Here is a 19,068-nt window from a genome sequence, read left to right as displayed (position 1 = left end):
TGAGAACATTGCGACAATGACAAAAAAAATCATAATCTGAACATGATTTTATGGTATATTATATTATGTAAGTTAGGGGTATTGATATTTCCCTCAAGTAGATTTCTTGAAAGCCTATGCGATCGTGTAATTCGTGTTTGTGGTGAAAGTTGTGACTTGGTCGATCAAGATCATAGCATATTATTAGACAGTGGTTTAATAACAATAATAATGATAATAATAATAATTATAATCTTCTAAAGTCCACTCCAAATTCTATTAAGTTAAACCGAAAACGGAAATTCTTTTTGCCCAATTAATCGTGAGCCCGGCAGCCCCTGAGCAGCGCCAGCTCGACGTTGCTCTATGAGAGGGTATCAATAATTGAATACAAATTTGTTTCCGGGACACACCTATTTCTGCCATCCTAGCATGTATAGCCTATCGAAATTTACAAATCCATGACGTAAGCGCTATTTTTAACATAAATAAATATATAGGGTGAACTTGTACTCACAGAATAACCTGTTGAATCGAAATATGCCTAACATGAGGACTCTTAGGCCTGATTGGTTGACATGCAGCGAGTATATATAGTTGTATACCAACATTTGTAATGTCTCTTTTTCCTTCCAATTATTGATCATTGTAGAGTTGTAGAGGGTGGGGGTGGGGCGTTTAACCCTCATCACAAAATCTTGATCCTAAATGAACTTAGCGAGACATAATTATGCAAGAATTCCCTATCAATCTATTAATTCATTGGATTTGATAACCGTTCGCAAAATGACGAGGGTACTATATCATACTTTTTAGGATAATATTCAAATCATTTCGAACTTTGACTCAAAATAAATCTACATGATATGGTAAAACGGATTACTTCAGTGATTAAAGTCTGTATTGAAGTGAACAAACATCGATTAGCATTTAATAAATCGAAATCGCCCCATTCAACTTTTCGTAAACACATCAAGAACACAAAGAATAAAACAATATACTATTGCGACACATCGTAGGTTTCCATTCAAATATTTAATTATTTTAGGTTAGATAAATGGCCAATTCAAACACTTACGACCAACTTCATATGAAAATTGACAACGAGATACGGTCATTCAGTAGCTATATATTCTAAAACTGTAATGATTCGACAATATAAGAAAGATGTGGAGAAACGGGTCTTCGAGTCTTGAACGAGACTTGTCTTCGCCATAACCTAGAAAAGTCATGGAACAAAGTGGGATGATGAATTCACGATTATATTTGATTACCCATGTTACCGAGATTAGTTTCACCATCTGCCACGAGCAAATCGTCTAAAGATAGTGCAATATACATCGATTGCTTCAATCTTAAATTGTAGGATTTCCAAACAACTAGTTCTGTGTCGACTGTGTATGATATTCCTTTGGGGTATCTTAGGGCCTGTAGTGGTGGGTTGGGGGGGGGGGGGGCGGACACTGGTCAAGTATTGTTTGGTGAAATATCAGCTACGGAATTTCCTGGGACAGTATATATATATTTTTTCGCTTACCCTTTTCCCATTTTATTTTCCTTCTCTCTGTCTCTTTCTATGAATGTCTGTTTTCCTCACTCTCTCTCTCTCTCTCTCTCTCACCCCTGCTCTCCCTCTCTCCCTCTCTCTCTCTCCCTCTCTCTCTCTCAATCCTATCGTATGCGATTGGGGGGGGGGGGGGGCAAGTGTCTACAAAAGCTCTTCAGGTGGACGTACACAAATATGATTTATAACTGATGCAAAAAACTATACACGCAAGTGGACGAGTTTCTCTTTATATTTGACTTGAATTCAAATACCCTTATTTATACACAAACCCATGAACCGGGACCTACATAATACAAGCTTTGCTTTTTAGTACATCCCCCACTTTATTGATTGATTTATATGATTGTATTCTCTGTTATAACTATTATTATGTACATTATGTTTTCTATTTTGTATGTTTAGTTATAATAATTACCACTGTTCATTATGTTCAATTACGTTATTTTTGATAAAGTGAAATAAAATAAACTTGAAACTTGAACTTGAAACTGAAAAGCTAGTACAGTATCTCTTTCTCTCTCTCTCTCTCTCTCTCTCTTTCTCCCCTCCACTTTCGTAAGTATAACACAGCGACGATGTTTTGGATAAACTAGATTATACAGTCTGTAAGCATATGCAGTAAACAAACAATCTGATTAATAAAGAAATTGTAAGGACCCCCCCCCCCCCCCTTGCCTCATGCCCTTTCATTCACTGGTGGAAAGCCTTTCTTGAGAGTAAGGCTTGCAGTTATCGCTTCACTATATTTAATCTTACTGTTGAAAATTCAAAATGGTGACTTTAATACAGACTTCGAAACAATAGTCATTTCTGATACAAAATAAAATCAATTTTATTTAAGAAACTGACCACTGTGGAATAATATAATACTTTATTGTTAAAATCATCTCTTCATAATCATATACAACTTCTATGAGGTATGTAGCATTTCAGTGAACCAAACTGCTATTTGTGAAAATTTCATTTTGAAAATATCATGAAACACAAAAGTACTGCATGTGTACTTCAAGATTTTAGAAATTTGTATTGAATCGGCAAGAATATTAGGAATTTGAAAATTATAAATCACATTGCCATCACCATGTTCTTCCATTGAAAATGTGACGACACCATAACCTCAATAATGATATAATGTCGCGATAAGTAATGATAAGGGGCCCAAGAAGAGATTGGACCTAGACGAGACTATAACTAGCTTTGCTATTGAAATTCTTGGTTCGTATATCATGATCTAGATCGGCTGCAAGTTTTTTATGTTTTACCATATCTGACATGAATAAACAAATCTTCAAGTTGCTCGCAAATAAAGCAGAAAATCAAAGTGTCAATATATTTTACTCAGGAGAATCTTTTCTTTTTGGAGGACATATACTAGTAAATATACTACCGAAAATATATTTCAAGTATTGCCCCTGCAAAGGGAAGAAGCCATGCAGGAAAACAAAAAGAGAAAAAGAAACTAAGGACCATGAATACATCTGAATCCACTGACCAAATTGCCAGTTTGAGATTTGCGTAGATTTATTAATCTGTTTTTGTTTTTCTCTTAATTTGTCTGATTCCTTTCAAACTTTCGCCACTTTGTTTTTTCTTATTTTTCGGCTTCAACACAAATGAAATGCCCTTTAAATTTCGACAGAAAACTTGACTGATGGTAGGTTGACACTTGGTGCTGTAAACACACAGTTGAATTTTGGCACAAACACAATGGCCCAAATTCACAATGGAGGTTTGTCTACAAATATGTAGCTAGGACTTGAACCACAAACCACGTGATTCACAGTCAAGTGACATATCCAGTTATCCACTAGACCACAACACCTCTTCGTTGATAGATATCCAAATAAACAGGACTATTATTCTTTCAAAATAATTCATTCACTTTTCATGAGAAAAGTAACAAAAATCAATCAAATTAAGATTGTCATAATCTTAAGTACAGACGATCAATAAAATTACAATGACATCACACAGCGATAGCAGTAAGGGCACACACTTTTTTGTGATGGTATACATGGTATACAAATTATCTATTATAAAGTTATATAATGATACTTTTGATATATGGCGGCACAATATATTTTGAGCATATGCCTATTCACACATACAAAAATAAAGTTACACACCCATCTCAGTTTCCATAATTGGCTTTCATTTATATAATAATAACATATAACAAAGACTCTCCATGGAAAGTATTAAAGTGGAGAACATTTTTGTAAAGAGGTATAGATGAATTTCTATTAATTTCAAAGAATATCTAAAATATTTCAAATTCAAGTTCAAGGAATATCTACATAATTTCAAATATGAAGAACTTTTATTCAACTATTGCTCATTATTGCTAAATGGTAATTTACCTTCACCCACAATTAAAAGCCGGTATACATATACATGATCAACAAAAAACAGAAATGTTCTAAAATGTCTATATTCAGAGAATATTTGAAATAGTGAAAATAAACAATTGAAAAAAATTGACAGTAAATGCACATATTAAAAAATATAAGTATTAAATGATAATCACCATGGAAATAAGATTGTACAAAGTCTGAGCCTATAAGACTGTAAGAAGGCCCAGGGGCCGTATTCAATTCAGTACACTGATTTAAGTCAGTATTTTACTTAGCATTTTGCTTGGCTAAGTAATATGTCTGAACTAATATTCAGATAACATATGAGCATATTACTTAAGCAAGCTGACGTTTAGGTAAATAAATTACCTATAAGCATTGTAAATTCACATGGTTAATCAAAAATAAACTTAGGGCAAAATGCTTAACCAAAGGACTAACCTGGATACCAAAGTTGACCAAGTATTTTATCTGAACTAAAATCTAGAGTACAATACTCATATTTCTGACATACCGGTAATCATTGAATTGAATACCAACCCTGGTCTTCAGGCTGGGGCACTTAGAGAACCAGATGGCCACTTTCATAGAGATCCCCCGTCAGACCCGCCTCCCTGGCCGCTGTGATGCCCTCTATCCTGGCTCGTAGAACCTTCTCCTCCGTCCCGTCCTGCAGCAGCTTGGAAAAACGAGCTGGCAACGACAGCCACCTGTCCACCTCTTCTGAAGCGACGTCGGGTAGGCCGGCAGCCTCCATCGCCTCGGGAAACTTGGCGGGCGATGCGGTTGCTAGGCAGACGCTGATGGATGGAGAGCTGGGGTCTGGGTTAGCAAGTCTGGAGGGGAGGTGGAAAATGAAATTAAGTTTGTTCGTTTGTGTCTTCTTAGATCAAGATAGTTATGTACAGTTCCTTAATTATATTAAATTAAATTAAATGAAGTTCTTCCATCGCCCGATTGCTGCAGTGGCCGTTTCATTAACGAGGGCCAGGTCTTCATCTGTGCAACCTTCCGCCCCACTGCAAGATGTGGTCCATCGTCTGAGTCTCTCCGCAGTCGCAGAGAGTATCTTCTTCATGGGAAAATGAAGTGACTGAGGTAATACAGTGGAACCTCATTATATCTTATAACAAGTTTTTTTTTAAACCTATTATAAGAAGATTCCTGATATAAGAAGGTTATTTCCATGTTCCCAAGGATCTTGTTATAACTAGTTTCCACTGTAATACCCTTCGCACCTCCACTCTAGCCAGGCGCGTACGCAGGATTTTTTCAAGGGAGGGGGGGGGGAGGGGTAAGAAGACACTTTTTTTTTTTTTTTGGTCTAGAAATTTAAAAATTTGACATTTTGCTCCCTTGGGGGGGTAAGGTCACCTTTTTTTAGGTCAGCCATGGGATTAATTTTTTTTTTTTTTATAAAAAAAAAAAAAAATCCAAAGGGGGGGGGGGGGGGGGGGGGGGGGGGGGGGGGGGGGGGGGGGGGGGGGGGGGGGGGGGGGGGGGGGGGGGGGGGGGGGTTAGGGGGGGGGGGGGGGGTTTACACACAGAAAATTACCAAAGGGGGGGTTAATCCCCCAAACCCCCCACCCCCCCCCCCCCCCCCCCCCCCCCCCCCCCCCCCCCCCCCCCCCCCCCCCCCCCCCCCTGTGTACGCACCTGACTCTAGCTCTTGCCTTCTCCACTGCCGAGTATGCTGCACCTGCATGGAGCCACAGCACCCATGTACACAAGGTTGGTGCTGTCCTCAATGATGCTATGAGACTAATCAGCGGAACACTCACTGCAACACCTGTCAGCAACCTGCCAATATTATCTGGCAAACCACCAGCTCAGCTCAGACGAGATGTGAAGTACACTAAGCTTGCCCAAAAGCATGACAGAGAAAAATGCCTTGTTCCTGCCCCCTCTGCCTTTGAAGGACAGCGTCTCCCTAGAAGATACTTTGCACACAGGCTGCTGAGCTGCGGCCTGAGAAACCCCCCTCCACCTTAGCCACTTGGATAGCAAAACGCTGGTCAGACCAGTGGAATTCATCCACTACCAACCTGAAGGAGTTCATCCCAAAGCCCTGTGCAAAACCAAGTGGCAGCGACCTCCTAAGAAAAGCCTGGGTCAACCTAAACCTTATCAGAGCTGGAGTTGGCCGTACACAATATTTCCTACATAAAATTGGAGCTGAATCATCACCAAACTGCGCCTGTGGAGAGGTCCAAACTATGGATCATGTCATTGATGATTGTCCGATCTTCAAATCCCCCCACGGCGCTTCCGGACTTCGTGAGCTCGATGAGGAGACAATCTGTTGGCTTAATAAAGATCTTCCTATCTAGATGATGTACTCCCTGATATTATTTGCACGAACAAACGAACTGTAACGATAATACTGTAAGTGCTTTGGTCAGTTCATGGAGGAGCACTATGTAAGAAACTGGTATTATTTTTATTATCATTACTATCTTTTACAATATATATACACATGATTAAGGTTTCTATGTAAGAAACCATTATTATTATTATCATGTTATCTTGTGCAACAACAATATGTAAATATAAGGTTTCTACGGTATGTAAGAAACCTGTATTATCATCATTTTATCTTTTACAACATATATATATAAGGTTTCTATTAAAAAATCTGTATTATTATCATTTTATCTCTTATAACATATTTGTAAGGTTTCTATGTAATAATAATAATAATAATATTAGATTCTTATATAGCGCACGTATCGACCATGCAAGGTCCTCAAGGCGCTCCAACATTACCCGGCTATGCTAGGCTGCCGATTTCGACGCTCATAGCATTTTAAGAAATTCCTTCCTACCGGTACCCATTTAAGAAAACGGTATTAATATTATTTACAACATACGGTATATTAAAGGTTTCTATATACTATTATTATCATTTTTATCTTTTAAAACATATATATAAGGTTTCTATATAAGAAACCGTTATCATTATTATTATTATTGTTATCTTTTACAAGACAAGTAGACTTACTTGTGGTAGTAGTAAGCAACAGCTATAGCTGTGTGAGGGCAAAGTGCGTAGGATTCTTCTTTCCAGCATCTTCTTATAGTCTCTTTGACCGTGTCATCATCCACCGAGTAGGAGCTCACAGTCTCTCGTATCTGAGAAATAATAGTAATAGATGTCTTGTTTACCCAGACTAGCCACTGTACTCCCCAAGGGACCTGGGGGGTCCCCATAATAGAACATAAACGCATGACTTTACGAACGACTTGCATATGAAGTGCCAGATAGGATCCCCAAAGTTTCTAACAAAGTGTGACTATATTTCCAATAACCTCAATTAAATTAAAGCAAAAAATATACTTTGCTTTAAAAATGATTGTTATAATAAGAATGTTAATCTACATCTGCACAGTTCAACTTCAGTTAAAAATGATTGAGCATCCCATTTGGCTTTTCATGTATAAGTCATTCGTAAAATCATGCGTAACTTTACGAACAGCTTTATAAAACAACCCCCTGCAATCATATTATTACCCCAGCTTTAGCCGAGCTAACATTTTAAGGCACTCCAACATTCAAGGAATTTCTTCCTACTCAGGACCAATATACTACTCCTGGGTGGAGAGTGGACAAGGTAGATTAATATCTTTAAAAAAAAGAAGTTTTTAATGTTATTTCTGAAAAATTAACAGAGTAAAAGCAACAATATAATATATAATATCATCTTGAAACTACAAAACAGGCACCCGCTCATGCACCCATATACACATACACACACTCACACTCATAAACTTTCCCCAGGGGGGCAAGTTTACATTACAAAAAGTCAATGAACAACATATCTTGCTAAAGGACGTTAAAGGGAATCGACCCACAGACTGATTAACAGTCTGGACAGCAAGGTATCCACCTCTGTTATAATAGGTAAGAATTCTCATGACACAGTTAAATGTGAGTGTAAGGACCCCTCTAGGGAGACAAGGAAAGTGGTCTTCTTCTTTGTTTGGTATTATAATGGCTATTAGTCAAATTTGACTATTGTTGCCAATTTCATCGCATCTCTTTCTTTTAAAGGTAATACAAAGTTTTGGGAAATTTTGAAAATTGGGTGGATAGTGAATCTTAACAATTTTTATATATTTAGATGCCCCTGTGGATGTTTTATAAGCACTAAAAAAATTAGCCCCTAAAACACTTCTGTTTTCGAGAAAAATTGAATATAAAAATTTACCGGTGCTCCCGGTAAATTTTGATAAATTTCAAATAGCGCCTATGGCCGTACAATGGTAGCTGCGACCATGAAAATCTCAGAATATGTAGTTGGGATATATAATTTAAAAACGGGAATAGCTAATCGGTCGATTTTAGTCAAGAAACATTGTTTCATAGCTAAATTAATATCTTGACCTTGAGAGGGAGCTATACAACATAAAGAGTTTATTATTTATAATTTCATAACTTAAGACTCGATTTCAACCGCGACAACGATCAATGTATATTGTAGGAACGTATATGCTTTCAATATGTTAATTTGAACCAAATTCATGACCCCATACCAAAACTTTGTAATACCTTTAATGTCTTGGTAATGTTTTTTTTTCCAATCTCATTTTAATATAATATTAGTCATAGTCTATCCAGTGTTATGTAACAAAAAGGGACAAATATTTCAAATTAAACCACGATCCGCACACAGGTCCTTATAGGAAGGTAGCCTTTAAAGGTAATACAAAGTTTTGGTAAATTTTGAAAATTGGGTGGATAGTGATTCTTTACAATTTGTATATATTTGGATGCCCCTGTGGATGTATTATAAGCACCAGAAAATTTAGCCCCTAAAACACCTCTGCTTTCAAGAAAATTTGAATTAAAAAATTTACCGGTGCTCCCGGTAAATTTTGATAAATTTCAAATAGCGCCTACGGCCAAACAACGGTAGCTGCGACCATGAAAATCTCAGAATATGTAGTTGTGGTATATAATTTCCAAATGGGAATAGCCAATCGGTCGATTCTAGTCAAGAAACATTATTTTATAGCTAAATTGATATCTTGACCTTGAGAGGGAGCTATACAACATGAACAGCTTATTATTTACAATTTCATCACTTTAGACTCGATTTCAACAGCAACAACGGTTACTGAATATTGTAGGATCACATATGCTTCCAATATGTTAATTTGAACCAAATTCATGACCCCATAGCAAAACTTTATATTACCTTTAAGTAAGGTTCTTTACGTACAGGTTTCAATGGAAACACTGTTCTTGGCAAACAAAATATATGACCTGTAGTAAGTAAGTACTATATTATAGGAGCTAAAATTTTCTAAATGTTATTTGAATCAAACTGATATTCATCATAGATTTCTATTTTAAATTGTCACTTCACTTTACTTTCGCAAATTTGATGATCGTCTGTGCGTCATTAAAGTTTTAAAAATTTGAATATATAAAATTAGAAACCTGATTAATTATCATATGGTTTTAATTTAACATACTGATGATGGTTTCTTTTCCAACAAATATTTTTTAACGGGTGTTATTTTTAGTTATCTTCGGCTTAGTATACAGCATCTCCATATTATAAAAGCCGTATCTGTGTGTAAAATATTAACCTTTTTCCAAAGAACGGAATCCATAGTTGCTTTTCCATCCTTCTCAAATTTGGACATGACGTCCTTGATGTGGGCGCGGTCTCCCCCAGAAAACAGCCACATCACTCTCTCCACATTGTATGGTATCTGACAAAAAATGGGGGTAAAAGAAAAGAATCAATATGGTAAGTTTAACAGATCTGTAATGTTAAGTGAAACTGAGCTCATTTTAAAGCTTATCTATACTAGTTTATAGGAGGGATTAGACAACCCTGCACGGTCACTGGACAGGTGGTTATCTCATCAACTCAGCTCTCAATCAGAAAAAGAGGATCATGGGGGACCAATGGTCACCGATTAGGCATTGTTTTCTATATAGAGGGAGCAAGTAGCTACAAGTAGTACAGTGTGGCTTTAAGAGTTGAGGTATGACCAATGTGTGCAATAAACACAGGTTTTTCTTAGCCTGCAGACACCGATTCTATTTGACTTGTAAACAAAATTCTATCAAGCCTTGAGCCTATTCCAACTTTGTCAACTGTCAGTATCTGACAGGCAAAGATTAAAGGTAAAGACCAGTATTGGAAACGCCCCAATTTCAAAAAATGAAATGGAAGCTCTTATTACCAACCATGTGAAAGAATATGTTTTGACTAAAACATGATGATAACATTTTTGCCGGGAAACCGCCTACTAATTGATGTATTTGGTAAATTAGTTTATCTATTGGTATGTGAGAGATAAACGCACATGTGCGTAGTCCCATATACATCTTTCTGTGTACAGTGCTTGTAACTTTACCAAGACTGGGCCAAATTTCTTATCGTTTTGATGATTCCAGAACCTTGCAGTGCACACCAATACTTATATGCTAGATGATCAACCTTTTCTGATCGATTCCACAATGTTTCTTTCACAATGCAATCGCATGACCAGGGCCCCGTCTTACAAAGAGTTGCGATTGATCCAAATCAATATCAAGTCATCTAATCAATCGCAAGTTTGCTGTCTGCTATCTTTTATGTACATAGTTGCGATTGAAATCAATCGCAAATAAGTTGCGATTGATTTCAACTCTTTGTAAGACAGGGCCCAGTACTCAACTTCATCTTTAAGTACAATCCCTAAGTATGGGGTGCAGTCTACAGTCTTATACACACACACAATATAAGACTTGATTCAACGTTTCATTCCAGATTTGTTTTTTGCTAGAATTAGTGTTCTAGCATAGTCACATAAGTGATGCCCTTTGGAACTATTACATGACACAGGTGGCCTCCGAAATCTTAAACAACTACATTGCGCAACCAAGGCATGATAAGAATCGACTGTTGCAATCAAATCAAGGTTGTAATCGCTAAACAAATATTCAAATTGGCAATGTCCATTGTACTGTCTGCTACTCACTTACTGTGTGAAGAGGTTGAACAGAACATACAAGGGTTTAAATGACAATGATGTTGGATATTATATACATGTAGCTCTTACATGTCAGATGCAAAGACGTGATTGGTCCAGAGCTCGTCACGTGGTATAGATTGCGAGGATTGTAATACAAGCATATTTCATGCCCTGTCATTATTTTATGGTTATATTGACCAGCTATAGTCAAACAAGTTTACTTTTGTGTCATACCATGGGTGCATTCAAGCAATTTTTTTAAAGCTAGAATCACAAATCAAAACGCTGTTAAAAAACATGGTTGCTGCGAGAGAGCGTTCGAGCGATTTTTCATCATCGCTGAGTCTTGCTCATTTCAAGCCTATCCACTGCTAATCACACTGTGCAGTTTGACCCAGGAAGTATAGGTCAACTATACCGATGCTTTCTGTCTGTGTTTATGGTCAACTGTCAGTCAAACCGGAAGCATGCCATATATGATAATGACGTTATAGAATTATGATTGAGATCTTGGTTCGTTCAAGCGATTTTTAGCGTTTCATGTTTGCGTTTTTAAACACGTTTATTTTTATGGCTGAAGAAAACTCGCTTGAACGCAACGCAACCGTGTTTTAAACTAAACGACTTTGAAAACCGTGTTTCTAGGATGAAATAGTGTCGCTTGAACGCAGCCCATATCCAGACAACCCTGGGTGCACTAGCACGTACCCATTGTTTGCATTGTCTTAGCATTGGCATTTGACGCCCCAAGCATAGCTGCTTCAGTTGAGAAAAAATAAATGGCATGAAATCGCAACTACACTTAATCTTATAACAAAATATAATCAAAGCTATATAATATGACAGATATTAATTGGATGGGGGGTGTAATGTACATTTTTGAGACTGCTAGGGTTCTTGCATCAAGTCCTCAGTCTGCAAAGTGGAAACTATGTATGGGGTTATGCACTGTTGGCAAGTTTACCATGCAATGATACCATGCAATTAACAGTACGCTAGGGCAGACAGTTCATCAGTTCAGCATAACGCTTTAACCTGATAAATTTGACAAAAATAAATCCCAAAGAAACTGTTGCCACATGAAAAGTTTGGGCCACCGATGAAAGTGGGTTTAATTATATATGTTACATATGGGTATGATTACCTGGATGTCCATAGCTGGGGAGATGGTGGGCTTTACTTCATTCGTAGAGTAGTCATTGTGACCGAATGTCCTGTGGACGATATCATTACTGTTGACAGCACACACAATCTTGATAGGTAGTCCCATCTTCTTTGCTATACATGCACCTGCATTTGAGGAAATTAAATGGATTAAACTGTTCATCACTGCATAACATGTTAGAAACTCAAAAGTATATCCGTGAAATTCCAATACTTAATAGTTATCAAATTATAACTTTAGTCCTACATGTATTCATTACAACTGTAATATTTAATGTTTTTTAAGTTTCATTGATGTAGCACTTTCAAATCTCTTTCAAACATATCAATGAAGTAAGTGAAATTCCTTCATGTCTGAGGAATACTCTAAAGCTACCTAAGACCCCCTGTTGTAATAGTTGCATTGAAGAAATGGACAAGGATGGATTACATTTACTTGATGTCCCTAAATTTCCACCTATGTATCATGGCAGAAAATACAAGGAGGTAAAAAGCAAAGACAGACATCAACCCCTCCCAGAGCTGAAAGCAGGAAAATACTCAAAGTTAGTCTTCTAGAGCTGTTGATAGGAGAAGTATGTTCCAGGAAACTAAGTTTATGAAGCTACAGAGTGGACACACCTACTAAGGCCTAAAATAAAAACTTGTTGCATTGCCCTTTGCGCCTGACCCAAAAATCTGAAAATCTACAGTCGGCATTTTAAAAAAGCTTTTTTTTTTAACAGTTTTTTTTATTTATTTTTTTTATTAATGAATAAAAAAAAATATCTATTTTGTTTGTTTTAAAATAGGATATAAATGCATGAAATCAAATTATTCCAAAATTCTCACTCGTGCAAACCATGGATAATTATGAGGTGAAAAAGATATCAATGGAATGATGACGCTGAAAAATATCGGCCCAAAGAGGGCGACAAAAAAAAAAGTAAAAAAAAAACAAAACTTTTCCCACCAACCGACCCATGTTTTGGCACCCAAAGGGCAAAACGACAAGTTTTTATTTTAGGCCTAATACTACTCACCGGTCATATTGCCACAGGCACCTGTAGGAATGACCATCTCGACAACCTTGTCACATGATGGACACATGGAGAAGTAGGTGAAGAAGTAGTTAACAATCTGACCCATCACCCTGCCCCAGTTGATGGAGTTGAGAGTACCAAGCTCATGACGCTCTTTAAAAGCAGTATCGGTCATGACAGGCTTGATCACAACATCACAATCATCAGAAGACATGTTGGGTCCTTATAAAGACAATCAAAGGTAAAGGAAGTGATAGAGAAATAAATTTGATTATGGTGCATCTTCAAGTAAACAACTAATCCATCAAGTTATCAATGGATCAATTTACCAACCAACCGTTCAACCAACAAACCAACCTTTCTACCTACTTACCTACCAAGTACCAACCAACCAACCGTGCAATTAACCAGTCAACACTTAAAAAAAACATTAAACCATCTTAAACCAATCATTCAACTGACCAAATATTCAACCATCCAACCAACTGGCAAACTAACCAGTAAACTAACCAATCAACCAATCACCCACCCAATTAACCAACTAACCAACCAACCAACCAATCAATCAATCAATCAATCAACCAACCAAAACATCAACCAACAAATCAATCAATCAACCAACCAACACATCAACCAACCAATCAAACAACCATTCAAACATTCACCCAACCAACCAACCAACCAACCAACCAACCAACCAATCAACCAACCAACCAACCAATCAACCAACCAATCAACCAACCAACCAATCAACCAACCATTTAAACATTCACCCAGCCAACCAATCAACCAACCAATCAACCAACCAACCAACCAATCAACCAACCAATCAACCAACCAACCAATCAAACTACCATTCAAACATTTACCCAACCAACCAATCAACCAACCAACCAACCAACCAACCATCCAACCATTCAACCAACCAACCAACCAACCAACCAACCAATCAACCAACCAACCAATCAACCAACCATTTAAACATTCACCCAGCCATTCAACCAACCAACTAACCAACCAACCAACCAATCAACCACCCAACCATTCAACCAACTAACCAACCAACCAATCCACCACCCAACCATTCAACCAACCAACTACCCAACCAATCAATCAATCAAAATTGAACTCACCATGGAAGATGTGGATATTCCTATCAACGGCTGTGAACATGGAGAGTTTCTGGAGCCGAGAACAGTGAGGTACCAGTACAATGAAATCGATGTAGTCATGATCTCTGATGGCTTCAATAGCTGCACTTCCTGTGTCCCCCGAAGTGCCTGTTAAGATGTACAGGTTCTGTTTTATTACTTTGGAATCTTGCAAGTATTTGGATGCAAGCCCATAGCATGATGCTAGGATGAATTACTACTGAGGAATGTCCATGTTTTGCATATCACACATGACATGTATTCTTTTTTAATCTTGCAACTATCCTCACTAAATTGATATCTCTATTGTGTTCAGTACCACAGCTCAAGTTCCATTCTTGTACCATACAGAGGCAAGTCCTTACTTAGAATTCCACAACGTGATATTTAATATTTCTTGAAGTAATTTATATTTACTGAGGAGTGTCAACATGACAGAAACTACTTTAATCCAGTTTTTAGTTTTCCACATAAAACTTATAGAGAACCAATAGTGCATACTGTATATGTACATGTACACTGCACAATCTACTTGTATTTATATATATATATATTAGTGATTGTCAAATTCCTTTGTATAGTTTGTTCCCAAACTTAATGACACATAAGATTAAGAAGCAAATCAAAAGTGGAGTGAACAAGGAGATGAAATACTTACCAACAATAAGGATAATATTCTTCTTCCTTTTTGCAAGAAAGTACTTCATGAACTGGCCCAGGGTCACCATAGACAGGTCCTTGAAGGCCAGGGTCCTGGTATGGAATAACTCTGCAACGTTCAGGCCGTTGGACAACCTTGTCACTTTGCTCACTTTTGGATGCTTCAATTTGGCAACAGCTTGATCAACAATGTCTAAAACATAGAAGAATTAAAGACCGTCAATACTACTGGGCCAGAAGGGATTAGACCACACAGCGAGGTCACTGACAGGTGGCTATCTCATTAACCCAGCTCTCAACTAACATAAGAAAAAGAGGATCATGGAGGACCAACAGGCACCGATTGGGGAAGTTTTCTATAAAGACGGAGCAAGTAGCTAAAAGTAGGGCAGTGGGGCTTTAAAAGAAAGGGGTAAACTTCAAAGTACGAAGATACACCAGCAACATGGTGGCCTGAACTTCAACAGAAGAAAAAGTAGAAGAAGAAGAACTTGCTATAATTAAATTCAGCTCTTCCGAAACTTTGTCCTTGGGGTTCAAGGGGGGGGGGGGGGGGGGTGATACCATTTGCCCAAATAACAACTTTCAGATTGTGGGCAAGTAAACCATGCTAGTGAGAGATAGAGAGAGAGAAAAAAACGTTTATGAATGTTATGTCATCAAAGTACAGTAAATTAAAGTAGGTACCTTGGCGTCCAAATATCAGGATATTCTGGCATTTAATTTAATTGAAGCAATGTGTTCATTACTAGATCTATGGTGTTTTGTCTGATTCATATACCATTACTGCTGGAGTCCCTCAGGGTACGAAAATGGGTCCTTTCATATTTTTAGTTATGATTAATGACTTTAAGTTTAAAGTAAATAATAACATATACCGCGGTAGTCTACACTGTACACAATTTTAAATAGGCCTATGGTTATTTGTTCTGTCGTAACTCTCTTAGACCCCTGTTACAGTGAGCAAAAGGCCTGGCCTCGCACTGTAAACGCGCAAAAGGCCAAATGCGAGGCCAAACTGGCCGCACATTTGGCCCTGCTCTGGAGGTAGTCTCGGCCGCGGCCTGGCCGGTATGGCCTGGCTTTTTCTCACTGTAAACGCACCAAATGCGCGACGCAATTTTCTCACTGTAAACGGGGTCTTAGTCTAACTAACTGTAGACCTATGTCTGTAGTGTACGTAGTCGTACTCGTAGGCCTAATTATTCAAGCTAGACTCTAGATCTATATTATGAGGGTCTAGATCTAGATGATAGATCTAGAGTCTACTGTCATTTGTCATATTTCTAGTATTCATGGTCCTGAACTACTGAATGATTCAAGGTAAAGGTATATATTATATTTAATTTCCAATTTTATCTCACCATTTAAATCAGAAGTCGGGACTTCATCTTCGCCGACGAACAGCGGGAATATCTTCTTGCAGAGTTGGGCGTACGAGAGTGAGGACCATTCTTGCAGAGAGCTCGCCGAGAGCTCGGGGATAACTTCGGGTATGAGAAGCCCTCCGTCTGGTAAATAGCCCGGAGAGAATATCGCTTCTTCGAACGAAAATTTGCCAAATTCGTCTGATCTTGTGCCAACGTACTTCATCTTGAAGCTGCAGCAGTACTATTGGACATGAAGTAAACCCTGAACCACTTTTTGCGATGCCTGATGCGAGGTAATGATAGCACGAAAATAACACTCGACGTAGATATAAGTTACAACGTACTACCAAGAAGAGCCCAATTGGCCAGGGATATGGATCGGAGGAACATCATTGAACCGTACCCAACAGGCAACAACACTGGCCTGGAAATGAGCGCTAGTCTGAAAATCAGACTCCAGTCTGATTTTTCCCTCTCTCTCTCTCTGTCTCTCTCTCTCTGTCTCTGTCTCTCTGTCTCTCTCTCTCTCTCTCTCCCCCCTCCCTCCCCCCTCTCTCTCTCTTCTTCTTATTTTTTCTAACTGATGAGCGACCGTAAGCAACAAGCTGATTATTCTGTCTGTCTCTGCCCCCCCTCTCTCTCTCTCTCTATTATTCACACTAGCTGACTCCCTTCTTTGTGTGTGTGTGTGTGTCCGTTGGGGCAGTGGGTCTTTTTCTTGTTTGTTTGAGAAATATTCTAGTACTAAATTCAAGAATGACATTTTAAAAAAAACAATACAATTTCATTTTCAATAACACATTGTTTAATCAATATAACATATAGTTATGTGATGAAATGGTATTCGATTAAAACACCTAAACCAAAATCCAATGGACCAGTCCAAGCTTCTGCCCTGTACGTCACAAACCACATCTAAGGCCAAATAAAAAAACAAAACATGTTTAGCGTTCTGTTTTTTCGAATATAGGAAGGAGGAGGCCCTTTTTATTTTTTATTTTTTCTTTCAAAATGGCCGCTCAAAATGGCCGCTAGGTACATTTTCCCTGACAGTCGAGGCTATTTTTTTTTAAAGATGGCCGCCGACAATTTTTTTTTTTTTTTAAATCAGAAATAGAGCCATTTTAGCAGTGTTTTTCATGTTTTTTTTTCTTTCAAAAAAAAAAAAAATTCAAAAAAAAAAAAAATAGGAGGCGGCCCCCAAAAAGGAAGCGGGCGGGGACGCTAAACATGTGTATTTTTTTAAATGGCCTAATAACTGATGATTGTATCAATAAAGTAAATGGCTCTACTACTGCTAGAGACTACTATTATAATAGAGCTTTTGCCAGACCAAACATGACATTTTAGAACTTTGCGACGTATAGGCCTATAGGGACAACAAAATTACCAATAACACTGGATTTGAACAAATAAAAGCGGTGATGTAGGAGATTGCTCACTTAAAAGCATGGGGGACAGAGGGGGGGGGGGGGGGGGGGGGGGCAACCATACCGTTTAAGTCTATAGTATACGCCTATAGTTCAAAATATTTTGTAAGGGTTAAAATGATAGATTCATTGTGATAAGCTGTTTTACGACACTTTCCCCCGAAGCTTTTGCATGCCTTAAGGTGAACTCTTCATTATACAACGATAATTCGACAATGAATGAACAAAATAATGAATAAAGTAAACAAATATATTAACAATGATATGAAATAAGTTATAAGAACAATAAATTGTAAGTACTATTAATGCACCAACTGTAAATAAATTATTGAAATATAATTTGGTAGAATAATAACGTACGGCCTTATATTGACTACCCGTTTTAATTTTTTAAAGAGTAAGAATTTAATTATAATGATCAATAGTGATATAATACTCGTCTTAAAATAAAATATGTTATAACAGTGATAATGTACACTCCATGACATTTCATATAAAATGTAAAATAGTATTATACATATCTAAACACCAGCTTAGTGCTTAGCCAGGATTTGCTTCTGAAGCAGTGGGTAATAAGCAGGGTAATATAGGGTTGCAGCGACATGCAAGTATCTCTAGTTTCTGGGAGGGGGGGGGGGGGCACAGGGTTTGAAAAAATGTTATGATGAAGCGTTTTACGCTGGTATTAATTTTTTCAGAGGAAATTTGATTATGTCCCTCCTATCTTGAATGATCCTGTTCTTATGCATAACCAAAAAATGAAGTGTTTCTATATTAAATCATCGTAACATCTTTAGGCGCGTACGCAGGATTTTTTCAAGGGGGGGGGGGGGGGGGGGGGGGGGTTTTAACATTTTTAAATCGGCCCGAAAAATTCGCAACGACTCAGCTAGCCGCTGAATAAGCGGGGGGGGGGGGGGAATAAGGGGACACATTTTATTTATTTATTTTTTTGTTCTCGGAATTTGGAAATTTGACATTTTGCTCCGTTGGGGGGGGGGGGGGGGTAAGGTCAACTTTTTTAGGTCAGTCATTGGCATAATTTTTTTAATTTTTTATCAAAACAAAAAAAAACGAAAAGGGGGGAGGGGTTTTGCTAAAAAAATACACGCATTAAAAATACTGAAGGGGGGGTGTTCAACCCCCCCCCCCCTGCGTATGCGCCTGATGGGGACACATGTTATTTTAGGGTGGGGCACGAGCCCTGAGTGCAGGCGCGTACGCAGGGGGGGGGGGGGGGTTGGGGGTTGAACCCCCCCTTTGGTATTTTTTATGTGTGTATTTTTGAGGACCCCCCCCCAGTCCTCTTACCCCCCCCTTACCCCCCCCCCCCCCCCCCCCCCCGCTTATTCAGCGGCTGGCTGAGTCGTAGCGATTTTTTTGGGGGACCAAAGAA

The 19,068-nt window shown here is 38.1% G+C and overlaps 1 protein-coding gene across 1 annotated transcript; it reads right to left on the bottom strand.

The window, feature by feature from the left end:
* Positions 1 to 2,353: 2,353 nt before the first annotated feature.
* LOC588379 (threonine synthase-like 2) lies at positions 2,354 to 16,578 on the bottom strand. Its single transcript, XM_030985458.1, has 8 exons — positions 16,237 to 16,578; positions 14,871 to 15,065; positions 14,195 to 14,341; positions 13,062 to 13,283; positions 12,020 to 12,165; positions 9,496 to 9,621; positions 6,902 to 7,032; positions 2,354 to 4,736 (listed from the first exon to the last, which is right to left on the bottom strand). The coding sequence occupies exons 1-8, from the start codon at positions 16,463 to 16,465 to the stop codon at positions 4,463 to 4,465; spliced, it is 1,470 nt and encodes a 489-aa protein (XP_030841318.1). The 5' UTR covers positions 16,466 to 16,578; the 3' UTR covers positions 2,354 to 4,462.
* Between the last annotated feature and the right edge of the window lie 2,490 nt (positions 16,579 to 19,068).

Source organism: Strongylocentrotus purpuratus, unplaced genomic scaffold (genome assembly GCF_000002235.5).
Source record: "Strongylocentrotus purpuratus isolate Spur 01 unplaced genomic scaffold, Spur_5.0 spur5_scaffold_15, whole genome shotgun sequence".
In the NCBI taxonomy this organism is placed as follows: domain Eukaryota; kingdom Metazoa; phylum Echinodermata; class Echinoidea; order Camarodonta; family Strongylocentrotidae; genus Strongylocentrotus; species Strongylocentrotus purpuratus.
Note: the sequence above shows the minus strand (reverse complement) of the source record. Positions and strands in the feature narration are given on the sequence as shown.